The 27569-nt window shown below is 32.9% G+C and overlaps 1 protein-coding gene across 1 annotated transcript; it reads left to right on the forward strand.

Annotated features, from left to right (window-relative positions):
- Positions 1-9421: 9421 nt before the first annotated feature.
- On the forward strand, positions 9422-27342 carry CTF18 (P-loop containing nucleoside triphosphate hydrolases superfamily protein). Its single transcript, XM_085716660.1, has 23 exons — positions 9422-10001; positions 10633-10694; positions 10867-11004; positions 11141-11470; positions 12472-12558; positions 14227-14328; positions 14415-14480; positions 15160-15267; positions 15374-15435; positions 18190-18234; positions 19912-19985; positions 20472-20539; positions 22278-22346; positions 22447-22541; positions 22627-22708; positions 22799-22877; positions 22971-23058; positions 23156-23309; positions 24476-24664; positions 24751-24810; positions 25272-25582; positions 26365-26470; positions 27048-27342. The coding sequence occupies exons 1-23, from the start codon at positions 9479-9481 to the stop codon at positions 27099-27101; spliced, it is 2952 nt and encodes a 983-aa protein (XP_085572786.1). The 5' UTR covers positions 9422-9478; the 3' UTR covers positions 27102-27342.
- Positions 27343-27569: the final 227 nt, after the last annotated feature.

A 27569-nucleotide genomic window follows, 5' to 3' on the forward strand; every position in this document is an offset into this window, starting at 1 on the left:
AACCGCAACCTGAGAGCTAGTATAATAAGACTTCAAATCCGTGAAATGTGCATATTCCAACAAACGGTCAATAACTAAAAAAATTGACAATAAAGCCATTGGAAAGTGGCATGCTTGCGATGACGTCCATAGCCACATCTTCCTAAATCTACATTCAAACTAGTCTCGGACCCGCGCGATACGCGGGCGTATAATTCTTTTTTTTTTGTTTAAAAGGTAAATAATTGTAATTACTCTACAATATGTGCATTTTATGTCTGTAACTTATTAATAAAGAAGTTTACGAATACTTGAACACTTGATTCCAATTTTTGGCCATTGGTTTTAACCACGTTAGTTGTTTCAAACCATTTTTTCAGAAGTAATGTTGTCAAATCCTTAGGCTGGCAAGAAAAACGTGTATTAGGAAAATACTTGTCATGAAATTGATTGGCAAAAAAAGGACAGAAGAATAAAATTGCAAGGAGAAATTAATCTACCCAAAATTCAAGGACGCAAGACAAAAGAAGCATTAGAGCAACCACATTGGAGAACCCGTTTTAAGATACTTAAATGGGTCCTACGTATACAAATCTTACACAAATTTCTAATCTCAGATGCATCATGTAACTGATTTGTTTTAATCTTATGGTGGTTTAAGTTACGTTTTCTTACCATTGCCTTTGAGGTTTTCCATTCTCTTATTCTTCCTCTGCATAGTGTTTGAAAACATAGATAGTTTTTGATGCACAATTTTTGATTTTAGTATTCAACTAATTTTTTGGTGAAAGTAGCAATGCAGGAAGTGTCACTTTAGTCCAAATTAATTGAAATACATGTCGGGACATGTAAGGTAATACTATGGACCAGTTATTTGATTCTTCTAAAGTGTTTAAATCATCTCATAGAGTAAGAGAGTAAAGTGATCATAAATATTAACTATTAACATTAGTGGAGGAGCCATAAATTTTAGATTGTGGGGGCAATATTCATATACTATAATACTAAAAATGTTATTTTACCAAAAAGAAAAATAAATACATATTATTTGTGATTGTTTAAGATGAAAGTAAAATAAACACCTTAAAATAATATATAAATAAAAGAGAAATAATAATACTTTTACAAAATTACTCTTATCAAATATTAACATATTTACAGTTATATAAATACAAAGTGGAATAGGCAAGATCGACTTAACAGGTTATTTGTATGTACTTAATAGGTTGGTCATGTAGGCCTAAGAGACATTTTTTCTGGCTGTAGCTCGACCTTTTTTGGATAAAAGGGTTCTAAAAAAGTTTTGGTCTTCACTGTTAAACAAAAAAGTTTGGTCTAACCTGATGTAGGTTAGGTTGTAGGCAGGTCTGACATATTTCCACCCATACTTGAGAATAGCGCAACTATTAGTATACAATTAGAAAAAGTAATTAAGATTGCATTAAAAATTAAAATGATCATTTAATTTGAAACAAAATTTTGTTAATTACAAATGAATCACTTGTAACACAAGAAATATATATTATGATTTTTTTTTGTCAAATAGCCTGATGACTGAAGCTCGCATATTTTAAATGTGGAGAAGTGAGTTGTCCGAGGTTTAAATCTCGGCCCCAACATATATTATGCAATGTGTCTACCAACTGAGTTAAATTCACGGAGAACATATATTATGATTAATGGATCAATTTATCAATAATTGGGATATTAAGTAATTTGACTAATTTTACTTTGATAATATGAGTTTTTTTTTTACTAGCTAATGGGGGCATGAAGTAGGCTTAACATCATTAATTATATACTAGAATTAAATTATTAGTGGAGGCACATGCCCACACAAGAGCATATGTAGCTCCGCCACTGATTAACACATAAATCAATCATTGATATTATATATATGTGTATAATAAATCACAGGTCATGACTATAATTTGTATGATGTTTGTTAACAATTTAATACCACAGCTAACTAGTTTAATTTTTGTGATTTACTCAAGGGAGTTTTATATTTAAAAACGGAGATAGTGTAGCACTTTTTGTGCAACCGTCTTCATTTAAATCATGTCATTTATTTAACAAAACAAAGAATTATATTAAAGAAAATTGTTACCTCTAATTGGGTTGTAAAGATATTACTTCATCTTACAATCAATACTTTGTCCCTAAATAAATAGCCCACTACAAAAACACCCATATTTAAATTTGGGAAATGCTAGCAAGTACCCTCAAGGCACTTGTTTAGAAGTTTAAAAGGAAACTTTGTCTTGAGAATGATACATTCAGTGTATTGAACCTTTAAAAAGTAATTTTTTTCTACATAAAATTATCAATTATTTTTATTTTTGAATCCTTGTTAATAAGACCCTTTAAATTTAAAACGCAAATGCATTTTCATTTTCTATTGAAAAATTATTGAAAAAAAAATACTCAAATAGATGGATAAATATGTAAAACTAACAAAAAATAATCTTCAATCCAAGGGCTCTTTGTCAACAAAAAAAAGTTATTTGCTAACAAAAAAAGTTACAATTGTTTACGTCCTATCCATTTGTATCTCTGAAGATGGAGGGATAATATTAAACTCTTTCTAACACTTAACTTCTTACAAAATGAAATTTAATTAATTGGGAAAGAGAGACTATGTTTATTTTTCATGAAAAAGTTAAAGCATGCACATAAATGGTTTTAATATACACCATCATTACTCGGCAACAATATACAACGGAAATTTTATGTGATAATGCAATTAAGGCATTCACAAAATGCATCCACTTAAAATCTCCAAAATTATTATCCGAACAATGATTACTATATACTACAAAAATTTATGGGACAACTCAGTTATAAAGTTGGGTCCCAGAATGTGTGGTAAATAAAAAGTGGTACGTACAATACTCTTTTATAAGGTACATGTATGTCTATATTGTCTACACACTTTCAATGTGGGACTTCTGCTGAAATACAGTAATGGAATACATACTTATACCTCTTCCTTCCTCTTTAATCGCTCCAAACATCCATTGGATAACAAATCATGACTATTCCAGCCATATGATATTAACGTTAAGTTTCTATTAAATGATGATAGAAGAAATAGTTTGAATGAGAAATAATAAGTTTCATATCGGATTTATTTATTTTATAAAAAAAAGAAAACTGATTTTGAACTTAAACCCTTCTCAACAGTGGACATTTTCTAGCTTTACAATACCATTTCATTATTTAGTTATCAAATTTTAGATGAGGCTTAAAAAATCTCCATTTTTATTTTAGTCAAGTATGATTATTTTATTTTTTTTGAAGAATAGTCAAGTATGATTATTGTGATGTTGATGCTTCAAATATATTTGGAAGGTATCATAATTTTGTATAGAATCAGCAACTTTACATATGATGGAGGCTGGGAAAACCAGCAACTTTTTTTCCTTCATCAACTTATGTATATCTTATATGATTCTTGTGAATGAATGCCATTAATGGTTTGTGTAAAGATTGAAGTGTGTCGAGCAGAAATCAATACATTTGCTGTTAAGTGCTAATTGGGTACGCTATTTGGGTTTGCAAGAAGAATGAATGATGTCATTTGCCTTTTGTACACGAGAGAAAGGGAGGTATGAATTTGCAGAACCTGGCCATGGTGATTATAAGCAATATGAGAGGGATTTAAACCATGGAGATGTTATTGGAATATAGAGGTATTGAAAACATTGATATACTAATAGTCCCACATCGGATATTTAAGAAAAATGGAATGGAAACTATGTTATAAATAAAGGAGGAGCATATACTAAAGACTCACATATATGGCTGCAATTGTATTGATGACACATTTTTAGTCACAAGTGAATAAGATCAAATATAATTTGAATTGTTATTTGACCTTGTTCATTTGATGACCAAAATTGTGTCAGCCATATAATATAGTTTCAATTGTTTTAATTTTAGTGTAGTGATTGGTTCGGCAGTTCTTGCTTAAGTAGTTTTCATGACGAATTTTCATGAACTTGCTGGTACTTGCAGACCTATTTGCGCTTCCACCGAATTGTGTGACTTTCTCAAAACTAACTATGGCTGCAATTGCATACAAGAATTCAACTTATGTTTTACATATAACAGTAAACTATCACATTTGCTCAATTCCTTCTTGCAACTGAAATACACAAATTACTTAGTTCAACTTATGTTTTTTTGTTTGTTTGAAGAATTCAACTTCTGTGAAAGATATAAGTTTATGACTCTTATAAAGAACTTGTTAGTTTGTTATCCAAAAAAAAAATATATCTCTGTTAGTGAGAGAAAGTGAGATAAACCAATTATTACATAACTATCTCATATGCATCAACTCTCATGGCCTTATACTTGCTCTCCTTTTCGGATTATTCGGATCTGCTGCCATCAGTCCTTGCAACATAACAGAATTTGGCTTTTTGTACCGTTTGCATACGTCACATTACCTTCCCCATTAAGAGTTGGATAATCAACTTGTAATGTCAGCCAGTCTTCCCATGTAGCCTCGGCCTTCGTGAGTCCATCACATTGGAAAAGGACTTGCTTGATCAACCGACCTATGTTAGGGACTGTGCGATGCTGCAAAATGCGTAAAGGCACAAACAATCGTCCATGTTCATTCTGCTGCGGCAGGGGTAATGATAAATAGGGAATAAAATGATCACCCTTACAAGGTTTGAGAAGAGTCACAGGAAAAACATCCAATCCTGACTACTGCATGAAAAGTCCCAAATTACTTAAGACCCAATTTATGATTCTTTCAGAGTGAGACCGAATGTTGGTGATAAGGTTGGAGTTTAAGAGAACCATTCGCCAATCTAAAATTCTAACAACCGCCTTTTTCTATCAGTAAATTTTGCCGTGAAGGCTTGAGTTTTGGACAGGTTCAACTTGAGTTGCTGCATGATTGCATCTCTCTCAATCAACCACAGTTGCAGGTTTGGGGGGTCCAAGGCATTGGTACATAACGGGTAAGACTAGCGGGGTCCCTTCCATAGGCATCCTTGAAAGGGGCCATAAAAATACTACTCTGGAACGACATATTATACCAATCCTCGGCCCAAGACAACAGCCGAGACCAGGACTTGGAGTCAGACGCACCATAATTTACTTAGCTTGCTATTAAGCTTTAACATCTTTACCCACCATTCTATTATAGTGACTGTAGACAACTTCTGAACTTCTGTAATGGAAGACATGATACATGCCTCTTCCTTCCTCTTTAATCACTCCAAACAGCCATTGGATAACAAATCATAGCCATTGCAGCCAGCCATATGATACTAATGTTAAAGTTTATATTAAATGACAGAAGAAAGAGTTTCATTGATAAGTTTCATATGGAATTTTGTAATATAGTTTTTTTATAAAAAAGAAAACAGATTTTGAACTAAACCCCTTTTCAACAATGACCATTTTCCAAGTTTATTTTAACTAGTTATCAAATTTTAGACCAGGCTCAAGAAATCTCCATTTTTATTTTTATCAAGTATGATTATTGTTCCTCTCAAAAACAAAAAAAAAGTATGATTATTGTGATGTTGCTCGTCCAGGTCCCATATTATTTGAGATGTTGCTATTGCTCCAACATGAGGATGCATAAGTGTATTGTGCAACAAACTAAAAAAATGGATTGATGAATGCCATGTGAACACAAGAGGAAAAAATGAATTTGATTGCATACTGCACACAATGTGTTTGTCGAGCTATTTTGACCTTACTGTTGTTAGATATTTTAGATTGTATATATTGTATATTAATGAATGTTGTCATGCTTAAAGTGTAGTTGATCATGTGAGCTTAATTTGGTAAATAATTTCACAATTTGGGTTAAACTCAAGAGAAATAATGATCTCCGAAGTAACATTTGAGAACAAATTATAACATGACTGAAGCTAATTTCAATAGGGGTGGCAAAATGAATAGTTTGGATGGATAAAAAAAAAGTACATTGATCCATTACAATCCATTATTTTATTTTTAAAATAATCCAATATCCACTAAATTGCTTTATAATAATCTATATACTGTTTTGCCCTTATAGTTGCTTAGTTTTTAAGTCAATTGTAAAGCTATAAATAGAGTAGCTCTCGATCATAAACATTCACCTTTGCTTAGAATTAGTTTTTAAGTCAATTGTAAAGCTATAAATAGAGTAGCTCTCCATCATAAACATTCACCTTTGCTTAGAATTATTTAGTGAATTATTTCAATAAAAGTCTTTATTTTCCTTTACTTTATTTCTCGCAATTTACTTTATTGTTTTCTCTCTTCTTCCCCCATGTCTACGATGAACATGAGTGAGTAGACTTCTTTGTCTTGGGATTGTTGGATAAGTCTAATGACGTAATCCGAATCAATCCAAGCCTTAAACCCTAATTATATGTTACCTTAATTCCTAATCTAAATTCACCGCTTTAACATGAATTAATTATTATCAAACTGTGCAAGCGAACGTGGAGGGTTTGATAATGGTTAATTCATCATCTCAAATATCAATTCATAAAGCGAACGCGGAGCTTTGATATTCGAACAAGTGAATTTAGACAAGGTTTGCGAAACATGAGAATAGTCTAGCAAACCTTGAGACACATAAAGTTTCGATCTTCAAGGGTCCCAAAGGCAATCACCCATGAGAATATGTGTGGTTGTTGGAGGGATACACTCACTGACTTCGAGAGAAGCTTTGATATGCTAAAGAGAAACTTGTCTTTAGAAATTAAGAATAACGTAGAATTATAAGTTTAAGGCTTGATTGTGGAGGATTCGTTGTTATGACGAACCAATGATCCCAATGCTCTTTTATTATTATTGTTAATTACCTTCAGCAACTAAACCCCTTTTTATAACTTTTCTCCTCCTCTAATCATTCTTTTAAAGTTAGCTAAATTGAACAACTCCCTAGCGGAACGATACTCTTTCTTACTACTATTACTTCGATAGGCCGTGCACTTGCAGTTTGGCCCTATCATCTTTCATAAAAAGAAGATGCTTTATAGGAAGTGGAGATTTTCATCGGCTGCAATATTTTTGGGAGTGCTTGCTACTTAATTTGTAATTGGCTTGGCATTTTTTTTGTTCCTGCAGGTTTGGTAACTGATCATTTTCTACAGTTTACGAATTTGGCGAGTATGCCGAGATCTTCCCATATTTACTTTAAGGTAATTTGGCTCGCTACTACTTGGGCAATTTGGAAAGAACGGAACAATTGTGTCTTCAAAAATGCGGTATCAGATCCCCAAAGCATCCTTGATAAAGTGAAGTTTAATTCCTTCCTTTGGCTATCTTCGAATCGCATTCTGTTAGCTTTTACTTTTCATGATTGGTGGAGGCATCCGCATTTGTATGGATGTCATGTAGTTTTTGTCTTTTTGTTTTGAGTTGGTGGCGGCATTCCTTTTGCTAGGGGCCTTGTATTTGTAACAGATTGTGTGATTCATCACTTTTAGCACACCTTGTGCGGGGTGAATCACTTCTCGTTTGAGCAATATAATTCATTTTGATTTGTTAAAAAAAAATAAATAAATCATATAAATGTATATATTTCTAGCATATGTAAAAAGAGTTTTTATAAGCATCATTTCTCACCTATTATTTTTGAGTCCCACGTATATTATCCTTCAATTATTTTTTTATATCCCACTAAACCCATGTCATACGCTATTCCACTAAATCAAATTAGTGATCATTAGTAATTTATATTTAACTGTTACTCAAATAAATATATGTCATTCAGTAAAATGTATAGTTGGTGTAACTCTATTATGGAGTTATTGTAAATATATGTTGTCCTTCAATTATTTTTTTTGTTCTCTTTCTCTGATATTTTCTCTTTTGTGATATTCTCTTTGTTTTAGAGAATAATTTATTGGAGAAAAATGTATTTAAATTCACTTTTAAGTTTTAAAATATAATGAACATTTCAACTTTTTCTGCATAAATTTTCTTTGGAACTTGGGTATAGAGACAAAAAGCTCTATTTATTGTTCTAAATGATACATATATTTTTATAATCCTTTTGGATCTAAAAATGTCTCTCTTAAGAAATTCTAGCTGCCCTAAACTCATAACCACTAATGCAATACGTTCCAAAGAAAAATCAATAGACGATGCCACTAAACCTTATCACTCCTAAAGGCTAACCACATCCCACTAATCACATTCCACTAAACCACATCACAAATATTGACTTCCATTATTATTATTTTTTAGATTTTTTTAGATGAAGTTCAGACAAAAGAGATTCCATCTAAAAATGATGTAGTCATTAATTTATTTTTGAACATCTTTTATAACAATTCACATTTTAATTATATCACTATTATTGACTCTTACACATTTAGAAGAGAATTAAAGGAAATAAATTTCATCTAACAATCGGAACAATAATATAATACTCTTTGAAATGCCGAAACTCTTAATCACTAATGCACCTCATCCTATAAAAGTCAATTAATTAACCTATTAAACCATGCCACTTCTAATTGTATTTCACTAAACCCATCCCACTAAACCACATCACTAATATTGACTCATTTCATTTACATGAGAAACTCACTTAAAATCAAATGGGTTAAATATGTTTTTGGTCCCTACAAATATGTCAACTTTTCGTTTTAGTCCCTCTAAAAATTTTCTTCAACTTTTAGTCCCTATAAAATTTTCAATCACTACTTTTGGTCCCTATTTTTAATTTAATTTTTGTATTTTTTAATAAAATTGTGCAGAAATGTGTAAAATATTCTAAAAAAATTTCTTAAAAAAAATTAGTATTTTTTAACAAAACACAAGATAAATATGAATTTTTAACCGTAAAAAAATATAAAAATTCATATTAAATTCATGTTTTATAAAAAAATTCTAAATTTTTTTGGGAGTGATTCTTATAATTTTTTGAATTTTGGTGGAAATTTTTATTAAAAAAAATATGAATTCTATATAAGATTTTACTTTAAAAGAGGGATCAAAAATGAAGACTGAAAATTTTATAGGGACTAAAAGTTGAAGGAAAATTTTAGAGGGACAAAAACGAAAAGTTGACATATTTATGGGAACCAACAACATATTTAACCCAAATGAAATTGAAAAAACGCTCTTTCATTTACACACGGTCTAAATTGAAAGCGCGACCAATGTCAAAGACATTTACACAACCTATTCAAACCATATGTTTAAAGTACACCAATATTTTGAATAATTTTTCTTTTAAAATAAAAATATTATGAATAATTCTACGATTATTGTCCGTGTGTCGCAAAGGTAGAATTCTCATCCAGACCATAAACCACTTGGCTACTTCAAAAAAAAAAAAAAAAAAATCTCCGCACCGTAAGGTCTATTTACCAGCGTCATTTTATCAGTTTCCCGCCAAAACATTTCCAGTAGCTTCTATTTTCCCTCCTTACAAACCTCACCTCACTTCTCTTCTCAAATCAAACAAACACATTCAAACTCTACCATCTCACTCAAACCCATCCTTCAATCCTCTACAATGGATGATTTCGATGTCATGGATATGGATATGGACATGGAAATGGACGTTCCTCTCCCCGAAGAACTCGAATTACTCGAATCAACCTATCGCACTTACGAACAACAACCCGAAGACGATGACCACTACTTTTACAATCCTCCCGAAGACGAACTCGAACCCGAACCAGAACAACCACCACCGCCAACAGATCTCGCTAACAGTCACAAGCGTTCCCGTTCGAATTCAGATTCGGATTTTGATTTGGATTCTTCTGATGTTGAAAAGAGAGAGAAAGTTAGGGTTAGGGTTGCGGAAGATGCTCCTGCAGAAGAAGAGGATTGGCTTCGGCCACCTCCGACTTCGGATACAGTTGAAGAAGTGACATTCTCCAAGGATAAGAGGTTATCGCGATTTGCGTCGGAGATTGATGGTGAAGTTATGCCGGTTACTGCGCCGAATGGTGATAGGGTTTATACGAAGCTGGATAGGTATTACGGTGAAGATCGAGTTACGAAGCTGAATTGTAGAGGAGATTCTTCTGGTATTGTTTTTTTTTGATAAATTAATTAGCGTTATTCAGTTTTTGTATAATTTCACTATCAATTGGTTTCATAATTACACATATGATTAAGTTCAAATAATTAATTTTCTCAAATTACTATTGGTGTCGACGTGTCAGCGTGGTGCCAAGTCGTGTTAGTATTGTCCGGTGTCCGTGTGAGTGCTTCGTAGGTTTCAATTTTCAATCTTGTTTAGCTGATTAGAAAATCAGACTAGTTTTGTTGTGTTGGTTTTTTTTACTTAATTTTGATTTGATGAGTTGATTTATTTGTTGCAAATCTTTTTGGATTGATTGAAAAAAAATGGGATTGCAAATTTTATTGTATGTTAGGTTCCACTTTTGGAGGAGTTAAAATTGATTTTAGAGGTGTAGAATTGATTTTGACACGTTTGGTTGCTCTCGAGCAGAATTGATTTGGCCTTTAGAATTGACTCTACATGAAGCTAGAATTTGAAGCTTTTGATTCTTGAAATAATTTTCAGACTCATTTTTTGGTCAACTGACTTTTAGCCGGAAACAATTTTACAGGACCAATTCTTTCAAAATAATTTTTCGTCACTGCAAAATCATTTTATGTGTGGATAACTTATATAATTTTATTTTCATGCAGATCTTGCTGTAGAACCTATTAGTGTTTTGTTAGAAAGGTTAGATCAAGAGAATTTCGCTAAGGTTTGTACTTGAAACTCTCTGTTGTGAACTTCAAGTAGCTTAAAGTTGAATAAAAATTCCATATGTTTTTGTGTTACAGTTGTATGATGCTTGGAAAATGTATGGAGTTGGTCATCAAATATGAGTTTTGATGTTTTTTTTTTTTGTTTTTCTGGTTCTTGTTATGCTGTAGACCTTGGAAGCTAGTTCTGAAAGCCAAAGTGTTGTAGATGTTCCTGAAACACTAACGGTCCATGAAAAACTTTGGGTCGATAAATATGCTCCCAAGTCTTTTACTGATCTTCTTAGCGACGAACAGACAAATCGCGAGGTACATATTTAGTGCAACATTTAGATGTGGAAACTGTTTTGTTACATTAGAAACTGTTGATTTAAACTACTATCATTTAAAATATTATTCTTTGGTTGTTGATGCCATTAATTGATTTTATATTTGTCTATGACAGGTACTCTTGTGGTTAAAACAATGGGATTCTACTGTGTTTGGATCTGAAATTCGAAGTACATCAGATGACGTTTTGTCTGCTTTGAAACGGCATTCTTCTTTATCCCATAAACCGAAACCTCTAGCTTCAAATTTTCCTAGAACAAAAGGAGGGCACAGTTGGAGTAGTAATAGTGCTTCAAATTTTCAAAGAACAAAAGGAGGGCACACCTGGAGTAGTAATAGTAACAGGTATACAAATTTTAAGAGTACAGATGAGACTGGTAGTTCAAATGGTTTTCAGGATACACGCAATGCGAAGTCACGGAATACCGGTGCACCAGAACAGAAGGTATTTTTAAGAATTTTTTGATGTATTTTCCTCTCGATAATTGTTTGGGTTAACAGGCGTTGTATTTTCTGATTGTATTTACACGAGTTTTAATTTTATTACACTTACTTTGACCTCCTTTTTTTATCTATCTTCCTTACTCCCTATCACATCCCATAGGTGGACTGAAAATTTATTTATGCTTCTTAAAGAACTTCGTTGCATCTCTTGCTTTCACTTTTCTTCTCTACCCTTTGTGTATCTCACTTCCTGATGCCTGTACATCCCATATGGGGTGCGAAAAGATATTTATCCTCCTTGGCTATATTTGTACTTGTCAATTTTGGGAAGCAAAAATCAAATAGTGACAAATTTGTACAACTATGCACTAGTTTTTGTGTCTGTGTTTGTAAAGGCTGGATATTAGTTTTGTAACAACTAACATGTTAGGTATAACTGACAATAGGTTTAAATATGTTTCCAACTTCTGAAAATGTGACCCTTTTTGTAATTAGTCCCTATTTGAACTTTAAATATCTTGTAACATTTTTGTAATTATGCATTTGTAGCCCATGATGAGGAACTATAAGTACATTATTTTTATTAAATATAAATATAGGGGTTACAAATGAATAGAATCTTAATAGTGACCAAAACAACAAGAATGCTATATTTTTAGATACTATATATTTTCCTAACCCTTAACAAAAACATTATGCTCGAGTTGGTGCTAACAATGGTGCTATAATATGCATTGGCATTTGGTGCACCCACAGAGTCAGATGCACACACACCGGTTTGGTGCATAACAATGAAGGTATTAGTTAATCATCATGCCTAGCTTAGGCTCCCCTAATTTGAAGTAATTTTAATAACACAAATGTGTTATTTATAATCTTATCCTTCCAGTCCTTGTAATCATGCAGTTGCACAGTGGTTATGGTTTTATTAGTACATAGCATGTGATGCATTTATCTGAGTGAGGAATTGCATTTGCGATTGAATTTTTATATTGATGACAGATCCTTCTGCTATGTGGACCACCAGGTCTGGGAAAAACAACACTTGCACATGTAGCTGCTAGGCATTGTGGATATCATGTGGTTGAGGTATTTTTCTGTTCTATTTTATATGTACATTTACCTGTCTCGAAGCTGTAGCCTGTTTTAGATGCTAGTTTTTTATGTGCATTTGATATCATTTAGTTTCTAAATTTGTTTGTGATTTTGTGAATTATGTAAAACTAATTTCACTTACTGTAGTTTATCTATTAGTTTGATGAAGGGATTCATTATTGTATGTCCCTGTCAGTGCATATGGCTGGGTCAATCTGTGTGACGGTGCTGAACTATAGTTGTCATCTACAATTTTGTCATATTTCATCCGAGTAATCTCTTTGCCTTATTTTGGTTGTTGCTATATCTTCTTATCTTCTCCCTTGATTTCTCTTAATATTTGGGTTGAGCCTAACTCAACGCTACAAAGTCGGCTTGATTTCTCTTGATATTTGGGTTGAGCCTAACTCAACGCTACAAAGTCGGCTTGATTTCTCTTAATATTTGGGTTGAGCCTAACTCAACGCTACAAAGTTGGCTCCTATGACGAGGAATGTCTCCCACAGAAAAATATGATCCCAAAATTTCAAGTGAAGTTGGACATGAGAGTTAGACTGGTCCTACTAGGCGCCAAACCATTTTAGTGATATGTATGTGGAGAAGCTAGTATGTGTATAATGCCAGAATTGGCGAACAATGAGGCAAGGGACCTAAATCTCTTCCCAGGCTGTCTGAACAGCTCTGATTGTGGTGCCGGATTGATTCTCAACCATATATTTAAATTGGGAAAATATAGCAAGTGCATATGATTTCTGTTTGAGGGAATAGGTATGGTTAATTTGCATCAACCCATGTCATGAAATGTTGATAGCCACACGTAGAGGGAACATGGGTGGGTCTCCATGAATCACTGAATGTATTCTAATGGGCTATGATAAATTGTCAGTAAAACTAAGAGGAAAATGATGAAATTTGTCACGATAACAAGCAATATAAAAATTCAAGTTTCACAAGTACAGCCACATACTGAAATATAACTAGAAGAGTTCGATACATCAGAAATCGAGCTATCTTTATTTTGTAAAGATGTGGAATTATGTTTTACAACATAACAAGAGAGCCCTTAAGTAAGACCTCAAAATTGGTGAGATTTGACAATATAGTAACTAGTAAGTTGGATGAAACTCAAAAAAGACAGAATTATCCTTAGGAAAGTGTCCCATGGTAACCAGAATTTTTAGTTATAGAAGGAACTAGTAGTAGATTTTGAGTGTTTGAGATAACTGAAGTTGACTCGGAGAAGTCAAAAGAGGCATAACAAATCTAAGAGATTGACAGACCTTGTCTATTCATAAGAATAATTCGATTTGTACCTTGCAGTGGCGCACTTTGCATTAGGTTACCAACATCATTTGTCATTTTCTGAACTTGTTATATTTAATGTCATTATTATATCATAATATCATTGTTTTATGTTACAATATTTTAGAGTATTTTACGCAGTTTCTTGGATTGTTATATATGTTTTGTTTCCTCATTTAATTAGGATAAGAGTCTAGTATGAGTATAAAAGTACTTTATCTTTTATTTTACATTAAACACATCACTTTTAGATCGTTCATTAGCTCTCTCTCTCTCTCTCTCTCTCTCTCTCTCCCTCCCGACTTTTAGTAAATCTCTATAATTTCAATGTATATCAATCACAAGTTTAAAATATTATAGGTTAATGCCAGTGATGATCGTTCTACATCAACAATTGAAGCAAAAATCCTCGATGTGGTTCAGATGAACTCTGTCTTGTCTGATTCAAAGCCAAAGTGTCTGGTATTTTCTATTCTCAGCATCTTCACTTTCTATCTTACTATCACTGCCTAGGGTGATAATGGTTGTATTTTACCATTTCTTCTTAGGTGGTGGATGAAATTGATGGAGCCCTTGGTGATGGAAAGGGTGCTGTGGAGGTTCTTTTAAAGATGGTTAGTGGTAGATGCTATGATCGGTTTCTTCTTTCAAAGTTGAATTATCTAAGCATACCTTCTTAATCATAGTCATTTGAAGGTTTTTTTTAACATTGTTTAAAGATTGAAATAAATTTGTATCTTGCTTTTTATTTTAGTTTCACTTATTTATTTACCGGTTGTGTAACTGTTTATATTTATGCATTCATCATTACTAATAAATGAAAAATCATATATTATCTTACCAGACTTGTTATAATAGGCTTCATATTATTTGTATGTAATAGAGTGGAGTTCTCTGGTTTATTTTTTTTTTTTGAAGTTCAGGTTTTCTGCACTTAACTTATTTGTAGCCGCAAGCCCGCAACAATTTTAAGTAGAGTTGGTGCACTTTAAGAGCCTGAAGTTGGATATTTGGGCTCTAAACAAGATGATATCTGAAATATTTGAACACTTTTAATAATAAATGAGTCTTCCTAGGTTTTGAGAGAAATCATATGTCTTTTCTATTTTGCTACAGGCCATTAATCTCAAAAAGTGCCTTATAGTTTTTCTGACCAAAGAATATTATGCTGTTATTTATACAAACCACTAACTGGGAAATCAGGATTAAGTTTTCATTTCTCGAGGGAAGGGAACTGTTAAACAAGTTTGTCATCGAGAATTCAGAAAGCTCAATTCAATCTAAATCATGCAGATTTCTGCTGAAAAGAAGCCTGATGCAGGGAAGCAAAGTTTGGATAAAGGACAAATGGAAAGGAAATCATCAAAGAAGGGGCGAAAAACGGCATCCCTGTCAAGACCTGTGAGTTTTAGATTTTCATATTGCCACATTCACTAGACTATTCATTTTCAATAATGAAATTGGTGAAAACTCATATTTTCAATGATGATATTGGTTTTGAATGTAGGTGATTTGCATATGTAATGACCTATATGCACCTGCCTTAAGATCATTACGCCAAGTGGCCAAGTAAGTTACCAATCTGGATAATTGATGTACGACATTAATGTTATAGATTAGATCCTGAACATCCTAAATATTTATCATGCTTATTTGCCACCTTATGTAAATTTTGCTGGATCAAAAGCTTAGTAGCTTATTTATTAAGTTTCCCTAATAATCCATTAACCTCAATAATGTCAAACAAAGACTTATCCCTAATTTCAGAAAGTGTTAACGAAAAACTTCTATATTTTTCTACAACCCTTGTAGCTGGACCTTGTGTTTATAACATGTTGTGGTTCTTCCGTCGTCTCTGACCTTGTATTTATTCCATTTAGAAGCAAAATCTTAATAGCCGAACCACCCATCTTATATATCATTGTTCATAGTTTTTACCATTATTAGGGAAATTAGCCGGTCTTCAGAAAATCCTCCCCGTTTTTGGTTTGAAAGAGGATGTATAGAAGATTGGTTGTTATTAATACACCATCTTTTGGACGAGTCTTCCAATATGATTTTATTTTTGTTGCATCACGAATGGCACAATCAAGGAGGTATTTCTTGTAAACAGTCACAAGTTGGATAATTCGGAATTTTTCCCTCTAATTCTGTTCTTTCTTTCATAGATTTATGAGTGCTTCATATGGTTAAGTGTTACTGGTTCCAACAGTTAGTATCGTTGGATTAGAGGGACCAGATACATGAGATGGTGAGACTGTGTCTCAACGTCATAATGGAGTCAGTTTTATATAGACTTAATGCGACAGATAATAAATATAGGAGACACTATTTCTATTTACATGATATGATACATTATGATAATATATGCTACACAACGATCCTATACAATAAATCCACAGATTCTAATATATTTTCAACACCCCCCTCAACCTGGAGCATATAAATCATATGCATCAAGCTTGTTACAAAGATAGCCGAGTCAAGGACCTATTAGGGATTTGCTTAAGGCATCTTGCTACTGGTCATTGAAGTTGACAAAGCACACGGTGTTGTCTCTTGATGCATCATTCTCCACAGTGAAGTGACAGTCTATCTCAATGATTGGTCCTCTTATGGGAAATAGGATTAGAGGCAATATGCAATACTAATGTTACATACAAGTGTCATCTGCATAGTTCGTTCAAATGAAGCTTTCTGAGTAACAGTTTGGCGTATTCAACTGTTGCCTTCAATAAATATACAATTCCCATAAGTGGATTTCATGTCAATGGGTGAGTCCACACAACTGATGTTTGAATAACCAACTATCTGAGTATGTCCTTTATCTTCCCAAAGAGAACCCTAGTCTTGAATATGTTTTAGAATATCTCTATCAGATGCAAATCAATAAGAAAATGATGTTATGTAGTCGGTTGAGGAGTTCAATTGCTTTAGGTTCTCCCCAAAATGTAATAAACCAAACAATTGTAATTAGTTTGGTTTGGATTCTCAGGTTTGTTTTGTTGATCTAAACTACTAACATGTGAAACAGTATGGTTGTGAGGATTAGGAAGATAGAGAAAGAATTATTAAGAGAATTGAGGTGATTATAGACAAATGATATAGTATTTTGTTGGTGAGATGAGAACTTGCAATAAAGTGGAAGGGTCACAATAGTGTTTTAAATGATGGTTCTTCGATGAAAATGGGAAAGATGGAATAAATACAAGGTAACTATTAAAAACTCTAAGGGTCCATTTGATTTACAAAAGGATGAGTACTGGACAGACTTGTAAGTTTCTGGACAACTTTTATTTTGTAGGACGGTTGATGAACAATGAATGACACAAATAAAATAAAATAAATTTTCCTGTAATACCCTTTATGATATATACACACGCGCACACATACACACACATATTTATGTTTATGAATGCAAATATTAATAAAGGAGAGGGATATAGAGCGAGGGAGAGAAAGATGAGAGATAGAGAGAGATGAGAGGGAGAGAGACATGAGAGGGTAGAGAGAATATTTTTTGTAAACAATAAAAAGGATATTTTGGTATTTTAAATATCTTGTACTTGGAGAAAAGTTGCCCCATGGTTTAGTGAGGGACAAAATTTCATGATTTTGTCCAGTCCCTTGTCCCCTGTTTTTGTCCAGTCCCATGACCCATTTCTAAATCAAAAGGGTACAACAAGAATTGTCCTTTCCAATCGCTTATACTTTTAGCAAATCAAATGCACCCTAAGGGGGACAGTGAAGCTAAAGCAAGAGCGTTTGATGATTTAATACCAATCCTTTAGCACTAAAGAAGGGAAATAATCCTTATAAAAAAAGACAGAAAAAACGAAGGGAAATATTGTATTTACAAACTTGCCAAAAGTAGGGAAAGAAGAAAAGAGATTTGAAACAGGTGAGATTCAGTAAGGATAATGAGAGAAGTTTTGGTCACATAATAAGATATCGATGAATGATGAATGAATTATTTTCTTACACACAGACACATACACAAATAATGAACATAATTTTATTTTTCTTAAAATTTTTAGACTTGAGTTTAGAGAGGAAGATCAAAATTATTTCAACTCTAGGTGTAAATTGGTGTAGTTTTCCCCCCACCCTTTTGAATATTCTTCGGTGGATCTTGTTAATAAAAGTGAATTTTGCATGAGAGGTTTGTTTCTGTTGTTGCAACTTTGCTGCTGTATCCCTTAATACTTATTTTATCTCAAGCGATTGTTTCCTCCTTTCTCTTCTACATTAATTTGTGTATTATTTGTAAATCTCAGCTTGTATGTAGTTTGATTTCTTGACAGCACACCTTTTTTTTGACAGGGTTCATATATTTGTTCAACCAACAGTTAGTCGGGTGGTAAGCAGGTGAGGATTAACTTGAAATAGTTCACATATCTAAATTGGAATTAGGTTTAACTATAATTATTATTAAATATTAATGACTATTTAGTTTCTAACAGTGGGCAAAGTTGATTTGTTTATTGTTTCCAATAATTACGGCGATTTGATATAGAATTAACCTTAACAATTGATGACTTCAACAAAGAAAAATAATTGACTGTATGAGCTACTTTAGCTAATTACCAATTGAGTTAACTCCATATGGCTGCATTAACCATTTGCTATAATTTTAGGAAGGCTGAAACATGGAAAGGGAGAGATGAGAATGCACAAAACTTTTTCATTAAAACTCAAGAAATGTGTTATCTGATAAGTTGAGCCCAGGCCTGTATATGGGTAGAGATGTAGCTACTCAAATGTAAACATTTTATTTTGAATGCACCATGAGAAACCCTTAACTTTTCCCAAGTACTCGTTATCAATTCCTCTAAAGTTGAACCTAAAACTGCTTTCAGTTTGTGATATATGAGAAAACAAATAACTAAAAAAACAAACTTATTTGCTTGGGAGACTGGCATGCTCCTTATATAATAAAATGGTTGACATTGTCCTTCTAAGGGCCACTTTTTAAAATCTCTGACCATTTTCATCAGGCCTTACAAAATAAAATGATAACAATGTCCTTGAGATAGCATGATTTTCTGTTAGGGCTTAGATCTGTGCCTTAAGTTGCTGTATCAGTGATTGCTATTTATAAAATTGTCCTATTTGTTTGTGCAATCTCGAGTCTTACACTTCAAATTGAAAAACCTATATAATAGCGCAGAACACCAAATTTAGAAAAAAGGGAGTCACAACTCAACTTTAGAAGTACTACCAATAGGCAATAGCCACCGATTGTTGCTAGGCTAGTGTTGTCAATAGCGCACTATAGCAGTGCTGCGGAGCAAAGTAGCTCTTGGTATCTACAAGATATGCAGTAGCGGAGCAGGTTATTATAGCAGCCATAATAGCAGGTTTTTGCAGCCGCTATAACCCCACACCTTAGAATGAGTTCAAAATTTTCAAAAAAGCTTTAAAATTGTAAGGTTAGGGCTTTTTGCTTTGATTTTTAAAAAAATTTCAATGCAATAACCAGAAAAGTTTTTTGTGTTTCTCATTTTGGATCTGTCCTGTCATTTTCCACCTTTTCATTGGTGAGTCACAACTAGTTGTTGAGTTTTTGTGTCTGAATTATTCAAGATGTATAAGAATTGAAGAGTGCTAGCATCACACTCTCTAACACACTCTTTTATTGGTTAAAACTCACACTGGTCACACCAAATCATGTGGGTCCCATATAAATTTGGTGGGATCCATATGAATTTAGACCAATAAAAAGAGCTTGTTAGAAAGTGTGTCAGAGTATGTTTCTAGCATTATTCATAAATTTCTTAGAAATACCACGACCATCTTGCTATCTGCTGTCTTTTTAAAGCGTTTTTGGTGTTGGCTGTTACGCTCCCCTATTTGGGATTGGTAAGGGCCACATACCGATATCATATCAATAAAGTAAGCTAGTATTTTATTTGAATGAATTGTAAACTCTGCAGGTTAGTACACATTGTTTTAGTACCACATATTTGGTCACTAAATTATTAATTAGCATTTCCTTATATGCTCATTCAGTTTCACTAAATCCTTCTCAATTGACCTTTGTAGACTAAAATATATATGTAACAAGGAGGGGGTGAAAGCCAATGCCATTGCACTCAGTGCTTTAGCGGATTATACAGGTATTTATTTTTATTTTTTGGAAAATGCTAACAAGTGCCCTTAGGGCATTGTTTAAGCATTCAAAAGTAGTAATTTTTGCATTGGAAATTGTGTAGTTAAGACATTTATATTTGTTTGACTTGTATTTTCAAGACAATATTTCCTTTTATGGGTTCCTTAAACAATGCCCTTAGGGCACTTGTTAGCAAGACCCTTATTTTTTTTAAGTTTTGCAAATTATGCAAAGAAATGTGTCAAGAGAGTTTAATATCACTCCATATACATGTACCTATATATGCACACATACATTTGCACATTTATGTTCTTAATATTCAAACCATAAACTATCTAAACCATGTCATTTTTTTTTATACGTGTAAGTGGTGCACTGATGCAACCATAGTTCTAACTCGAGTTTTTTTTTATGATGTAAATAAAATACCATTCAATAATTTTTTTTTATCCCTTTCTTGTTCTGATTGACCTTTTTTTACCCCTTATTACAGCATGTGATATACGCTCATGCTTGAACACTCTCCAATTTCTCTCTAAGAAGAAAGAAACCCTCAATGCGGTAAGATTTCAATGTGAATCAGCATTTCAGAGGAACTTTTTAGGACTTATGAGTTCATAAATGTTGATTGTTCTGTAGTCCTTTCTTATCCAAGTACGGTCTTTCATAATTTCCTTTTGTCGAAGCATTTGAAATTGTTAAAGAAATGAGTTGCTTTATTTTATTTAATTAATGATTATTTGGTTTCTGTTATTATTTACAAAATTTATAGAATTGTATGAAGTTAGTTATGTATGAAATGTCAAATTTCCACAATAGGAGATTCACTTAAGCATCTAAAATGAAAAATTCTATTGTCTCATAATTTCTTCCCTCGAATCACTTTATTAGAAGAAAACTAATTTGTTTTGAACTTGACCTTTATATTCCAATCAACGATGTTTCTGGGTAGTAGGTTTGATCTTATTCTCTGTGGGTTAAAGACATGAAGATATATATATATATATATATATATATATATATATATATATATTCAAAGGGGATGCTCTAACTCAATAGTTTTAAGCTCTCAGCTTTGTGCGTGTGTATGGGTGTTAAGTTCCCTTTTACTTATAAGCAAATCTACATAACAATTCATGGACCTGAAAAAAGAACATAGAAAGAGACAAAGGGCTTGCTTGATTCTATTCTATTCTTGTTTTGTTTTGTTTTTAAAAGACTTAATTTCACTTTTGGCCCATTACGAATATGGTTGTGCAATTTTAGTCCCTATGTTTCAACTGTGTAAACCCTAGGTATCCCAAATGTTGCAATAAGGTTCCTTAATCCCTTAACCATCTAATTTTGAAGTCGGGGGCCTATATGGGTCCTTCAGTCGTGAAAATTGCTTTGGCAGCATCCCAAAGGGCCTCTTCTTCAAGTCACCGCGATACTTTTTTGGACACATCTGCTTGTCAAGCTTGCTTAAGTTGGATATACCTTATCTTAGCAATTGGAATCCACTGGGGATCCGATTCACAAAATTGAAACCCATTGGATCAAAATTGCACAATCGTGATACCAAGGGAACTAATAGCAGATGTCTGAATTAAGAGTGTACAGAATCCATGAATAGATGTTAATGAGCTTGATAAATGGGCCGAATACTACTCATACAAATAATTACAAATATTCTGATTTACAACAAAGGTGATTGAACACTCAAACAAAGATATGGATAAAAATGAATACCACGTATATCTTTACCAGAATAGATTGTTTACTACAAAGTAATCAAACATACTTGAGTTTTTATTGTATATCACTCTTATCCCTATTTTTGAATCAAGGTCATTGCAGAATCAAGAGAATGATGGATGACAACGAACAGGGATATTTAACTTTCCCAGCCCTAGTTTGGAAGACAGAGATAGTCTTTACACTCCCTCCTAATCTCTATTCCCCCTAAACGATTCTTACTATTTATATACTGTCATATCTCTCTCCATAGTTAACTAACTGGTGGTTATCGTGGGTCTGCTAACAATTTGATAGCTTTTTCCTGTCATAAAGCTCCTTGCATTATTTAATGTTAAATGGGGGACCAATATCTGATACCTGTCTTATTTTGGCTCTATAATTGAAAACAGAACATTTTTACCATGATTTTCTTTTATATTGTGATGTATTTGTTCCTGTGTTATTCTTGTGGCTTCATGGCTCTTCATTTCAAAATTTGGAGTACATTTTGTCATGTGAAGAGAATATATTTTGTTCATTAGATGCTGGATTAATTTTTACATTCTTTACTGGTGCTCAGTTTGATATTGGTTCGCAAGTTGTTGGTCAGAAGGACATGTCAAAAAATGTTCTCGACATCTGGAAAGAGGTAATATGCACCACACTTTTGAATTTATCTATTCCTGGCTATAATTTTCTAAGATTACTATATAGTAAACATCTTTTGCATTGATTGCTATTCTTTGTAGTTGTTCCAAAGAAAAAGAACAAAAAAGATGGAAAGAAAATCTCTTAATAGCAAGTTCTCTGAATTTGACACCTTGTACTCCCTTATATCATACCGGTAAACCATGTGTTATTGTTTCTCTCATTTCTCTCATGTTCAAGTATATGCATGTCCAATGTAAACATGGGTAATTAATATGCAGTGGTGATAGTGACCTGATTCTGGATGGAATTCATGAAAATATTCTGCAGCTCAATTATCATGATCCAGTTATGGAGAAAACTGTAAGCATTTGTCTCACACAGAGTCACTGACACCGAGATTCATTTACTAATGCTTTTGAATGACCGAGAAATTTTGAAATATGCTTGAAGGTCAAGTGTCTCAACAGTCTTGAAGTTTATGATCTGGTGCATCAATATATAATGCGTACACAACAAATGCCTCTCCTTGGTAGGATGATACTTTACCTTTAATACTGTTGTGTTACTAAAAACAAACTTCATTCTCACATTTTTTCTTTCTTTCTGTCTTTCCTTTCTTCAGTTCATTTGCCTACCATAGCAATTATTGTACATCATACAGTAGCCCAAGTTCAAAAGCCAAACATTGAGTGGCCAAAGTCATATCACAGGTATACGTTGTACTACTAGTTGAACTTGCATAACTTTAAAATGCTTTTTCCTGCAAAACAAAATTTTCCTAACGCCATATCATATAAAAATCTGTAGGTATCGAACAACGATGATGGAAAAGATGGACATTTTGAATACTTGGCACCACAAAATATCGCCACATATTGCAAGGCACTTATCACCTACTTCCTTTGTTGAAGACTTAATTTCTCCATTGTTGGACATTTTATCCCCACCATCCATAAGACCGGTAATATACTTATTGTATTTGTCATGAAATTAGTTTAGTAGCCTAACTTATTTTGTCTCCTTGTTTTCTTCGTCTATCTTTTTAATACTTTAGAATCTTGCATGTGAAGACACAGTTCTCTTTTGATAAATAAAGAATATGTTGGGTTGTTTAGCAAATAGGAAATATTATGATAAAGAATGCCTCTTATATCATATTCCTTAATGGCTTGTTATTGAATTCAGTCTGTGTTCCTCCAATTTTGATTAATAGCTATTTTTAAGTCATGCATGCAACTTTTCAAATAGTTATTTATTTTCAGAGAAATGGCCACCCCAATAGTGATGGATCTCTTGGTTGTAATGCTGTAGAATCCTAATGTTGAAGCCTAGACCACTCCTGTCAAATCCAAATATAAGGGTTTTTAATCTCTCCAAACTCAAGCTTAGTAAGGATTAACTTTTAGCTTATGGGAGCCTCCCAATTAAAATACATTTACGGTCCTTCACCGAAGAAATGTCCTTATAAACTTTATAGATGTTAATGAAGTTAAAAGAGAGGTTCTGAAGAAATTAAAATGCCAAAGGTAATTTCAACTTATTTGAGAACTGAAAATGATATTTTAAAAAACTTAAAGTAATTGTGAGATAATTCTTTTAATATTTCTCTTTCCAATAAGTTCTTGATAGTTTATCCAAATTGACTCCTACTATTCATGGAAGACATCATAAATAACTGATTCGATCATTCGAACAAAACCCTAGACCAGTTATGATTCATTTTCTGTAGTACAATTAACCTCCATCCTGAAGTTCACATACCTATAACAACAGCACCCTAAATCAGTTTTTTAAGTTGTGTATCAAGATTACACATAGCAACGGGTTTCATTCCTTCTTTTTTTAACATGAGGCAGGATGATATTTGACCCCTCTAGCTATGTTCATATGTTCTGTTGATGGATTGCTTGCTGTATTATGACATTTAGCATCAATTTGAGCTTCTTTTTTTTTTTTGAACAAATTTTGAGCTATTTTTTAACGTTATGTTGCTTGTCAATCACATGTAGTCTGATGACTATTTTGACATTCATAAGCCGAGCTTTAATTGTTCTAATTAGCTTGGCTCAGCTCAACGTTTCACGTATTTTCCTCTCTCTTTTCTGATTTGTTTTTCCTTTTCATTAGGTGGCATTACAACTACTGTCGGATAAGGAGAAGAATGATATTGCTCAATTAGTTAGCACAATGGTCTCATATGCTATCACATATAAGAAAATGAAATCAGATGCACTGCCTAATACCCTGAAGTATGAAGTAGCAGATGAATTGTCTTTGTCTCTTGTTCCTTCTATCGGCAGCTTTATAAACTTTAAGGTATGACCTGGGATCATTGTTCGTGCTTCTATCATGAAAATCTCAGCCAGTTATTGATATCTATTCTGTTGTCTACATTTCTGCAGGATTATACATCAAACCATTACGCGCTTTCTTTACCTATGAAGCAGGTTTTGGTGCATGAAGTGAGACTTCGTAAACTTAAATGTTTTATTTTCATTATATTTTTTCTTTTGCTTATGTTTTTAAGGATGAATTAAAACATTTCTCATTTGTTTTCCCCTATTCACTTCCGATAAACTTATGATATGTCAAAAATGTTTGTTGACCGATAAAACATTTTTTTGGATGAAGGTTAATTGTTGTTCAAATTTGAAAGAATAAAAATGAAACGTGAATGTCAAGTACAACTATCTGGCTTTATAAGGCTTAGGTATATTTATAAATCCATCCCGAAATTGCTTGTGACATTGGTAAAACCCTTGATTTTGTTGTGTACTAGCCAGATCAAAATATTTTATCATGAAAAAACAATACTTTTGGGATATCTTTTTCCTTCACAGGTTTATTTAAATTCGCTTGTTATATTGTGACTTCCGTACCATTTTTTCACTGCGTGTCTGTTCCACTGTTTTGAGCCTAACAGGTTGAAAAGCAAAAGATTTTACAAGCTAATATCAAAACTGCGACTTTAACAAAAGGAGGGCATGACGTTATTGAGGCTGGAAACAACAGCAACATCCCATTTGCGAATACCAAGAATCATGCAGCTGCACTTGATATGAAAACCATTGAAAGTCAACCTAATGTTTTAGCAAGGAAATCAAATGAACATCCCAAGACAATTTCACCAAACTTGAATCCCACTAAAATTGCAAATGCAACAGACAAGACAAAACTGCTAGACATGGCAAATAAGAAAAAACCATCTAGGAGTTCCTTAAATTTCTTCGACAGGTGATTCTTCCTCAATAATTTGTATTTCTTATGCCAACCATTATCATGATTCAGTAAAACATTCATTTAGTATCAATTTTTACTATTCACGGGGTTTCCTCAATATATGTGTGGCCAGTATGAGGAATTTTCCGGCCTTCACCATTTTGAAATGAAACTTTGGTAATGACTAATCACGGGGTTTCCTTAATTGAAGATGGTCAGTCTACCACAAAACTTGTATCATGGTAAAAATATTAAATTTATCATACCACTACTTCAAATCAAGGCACATCACCAAAATTGTGGCATTCACTATTGATATTTTTTCTATTAATATAGGGTGCTTTTGATTTATGCCGATTGACGATAAAGGAGAATACAATAAGCCAAACATTTTAGTTCACAACTTTTTGTTCAGTGTTTTCTTTAGTTGTCAATTTGCAGCACAGGCAAAGTTGCTATGAAACTTACTATAATAACCTAAAGATACATGTTCACTATCTCAAACAAAATATTCACTATCTCAAATAGGATTGCATGTTCACTATCTCAAATAGGATTACATGTTTGAGATAATAAATTGCTCTAATGCTCCAGACAAAAGAAATATAAAGAGATTATTGTTGGTTTATTAATGGCGTATATTGATTCATTTAATTAGCTCACTTAGAAAAGGTTTAGTTGTTGTTTTACGTGCAACAAACAACAGGTTTGATGTATAGCTTGGGTGACTTGGTGAATAATTATCATTACATAGTTGTTGTATACTGCTGCTGATCTAATTTTTCCTTCAAGGGCAGGTTTAAGAAGTCAAGTGTTAAGGGTCTCCAAAATGATGACAGATCTCTACAGAAAGAAACTACATCAGAGAAAAATCGAAGCCCTTTACTTTTTAAGTTTAATGAGGTATGTTTTTTTTTGGTTTTTTTTTTATCTTAATAAATGCATATTATTTTATATCGTTCTTCTTGCATTTGATAAAAAAATAAAATAAATTCATTTAGATAGAGTTAGTCACATGTTTATACACTTGGCTGTGCAAAATCATTGACGAGGAGCAGATTAAGCAATCACATCAATTCACTGTATTTATATAATTCTGTTATAAAAACAATTGATCTGGGCTCTATTTTAGATACATGGTATTACGAATTCTACACATTTAAATAGTAAGAACCAAAAGTGTGGTTCTCTAATGATCATCTGTGTCAAAGCCCCCTAAAAATACACGATATCATTGAGAAAATCTTGAAAATTTTCTTGCTTTTTGCGGTTGTGTATATGTTATTGTGATACAAATTTTACTAGTGTCGCTTATTACTTGACATGTTCACACTTGGTGCTACGAAGAGACCTTAAAGACTGGGTTACTCTTACCCGAGTGACGTGGGTTTTAATTTTTTCCTACTCATGCAATTTGTTACCGTCTTCTGTTGATACTTGATTACAGAATGCTTATTGCGAATTCTTCACTTCTTTGCAGGGTTTTACAAACGCAGTTAAACGGCCTGTTCGAATGCGCGAATTTCTGTCCTAGTAATTCCTTCAAGTAAATTCATCATTGATAATGTTTACATTAGTGTTATCTATTTTACATAAAAAAAAGTATACTAGTATAGTTATCAGTTTGGTAGCATGTGTCAGAATCAAAGTTTTCAATTATGACATGCTCTGACAGAGTACAATCACCTATATTATTAGTCTTTAGTCACGGTGTTTTCCTTGTATATTCAATTATGCTATCGAAAAGAAAGGCAGTATAGTGGCAGGCATGTCAACCAAGAGTGTATGATTGACTACGTCACACGTCTAAGAACTAATCACTTCTTTAAACAGCCAAGATCTAAAGATTTATTAGGATATAACCCTTAGCTTATTCTAGTCTTGAAGAACACTTAACCAAGCAACATCCAATATCAAACATTAGAAATGGTATTACCTGTGAATTCCTTTGTAGTTTGTTTAGCTCAGCCAGGAAAACCGGAAGTAATGTATGAACTTAAGT

Source organism: Medicago sativa, chromosome 1, assembly GCF_051527215.1.
Source record: "Medicago sativa cultivar Bolivia chromosome 1, Bolivia_mono, whole genome shotgun sequence".
NCBI classification, from domain to species: domain Eukaryota; kingdom Viridiplantae; phylum Streptophyta; class Magnoliopsida; order Fabales; family Fabaceae; genus Medicago; species Medicago sativa.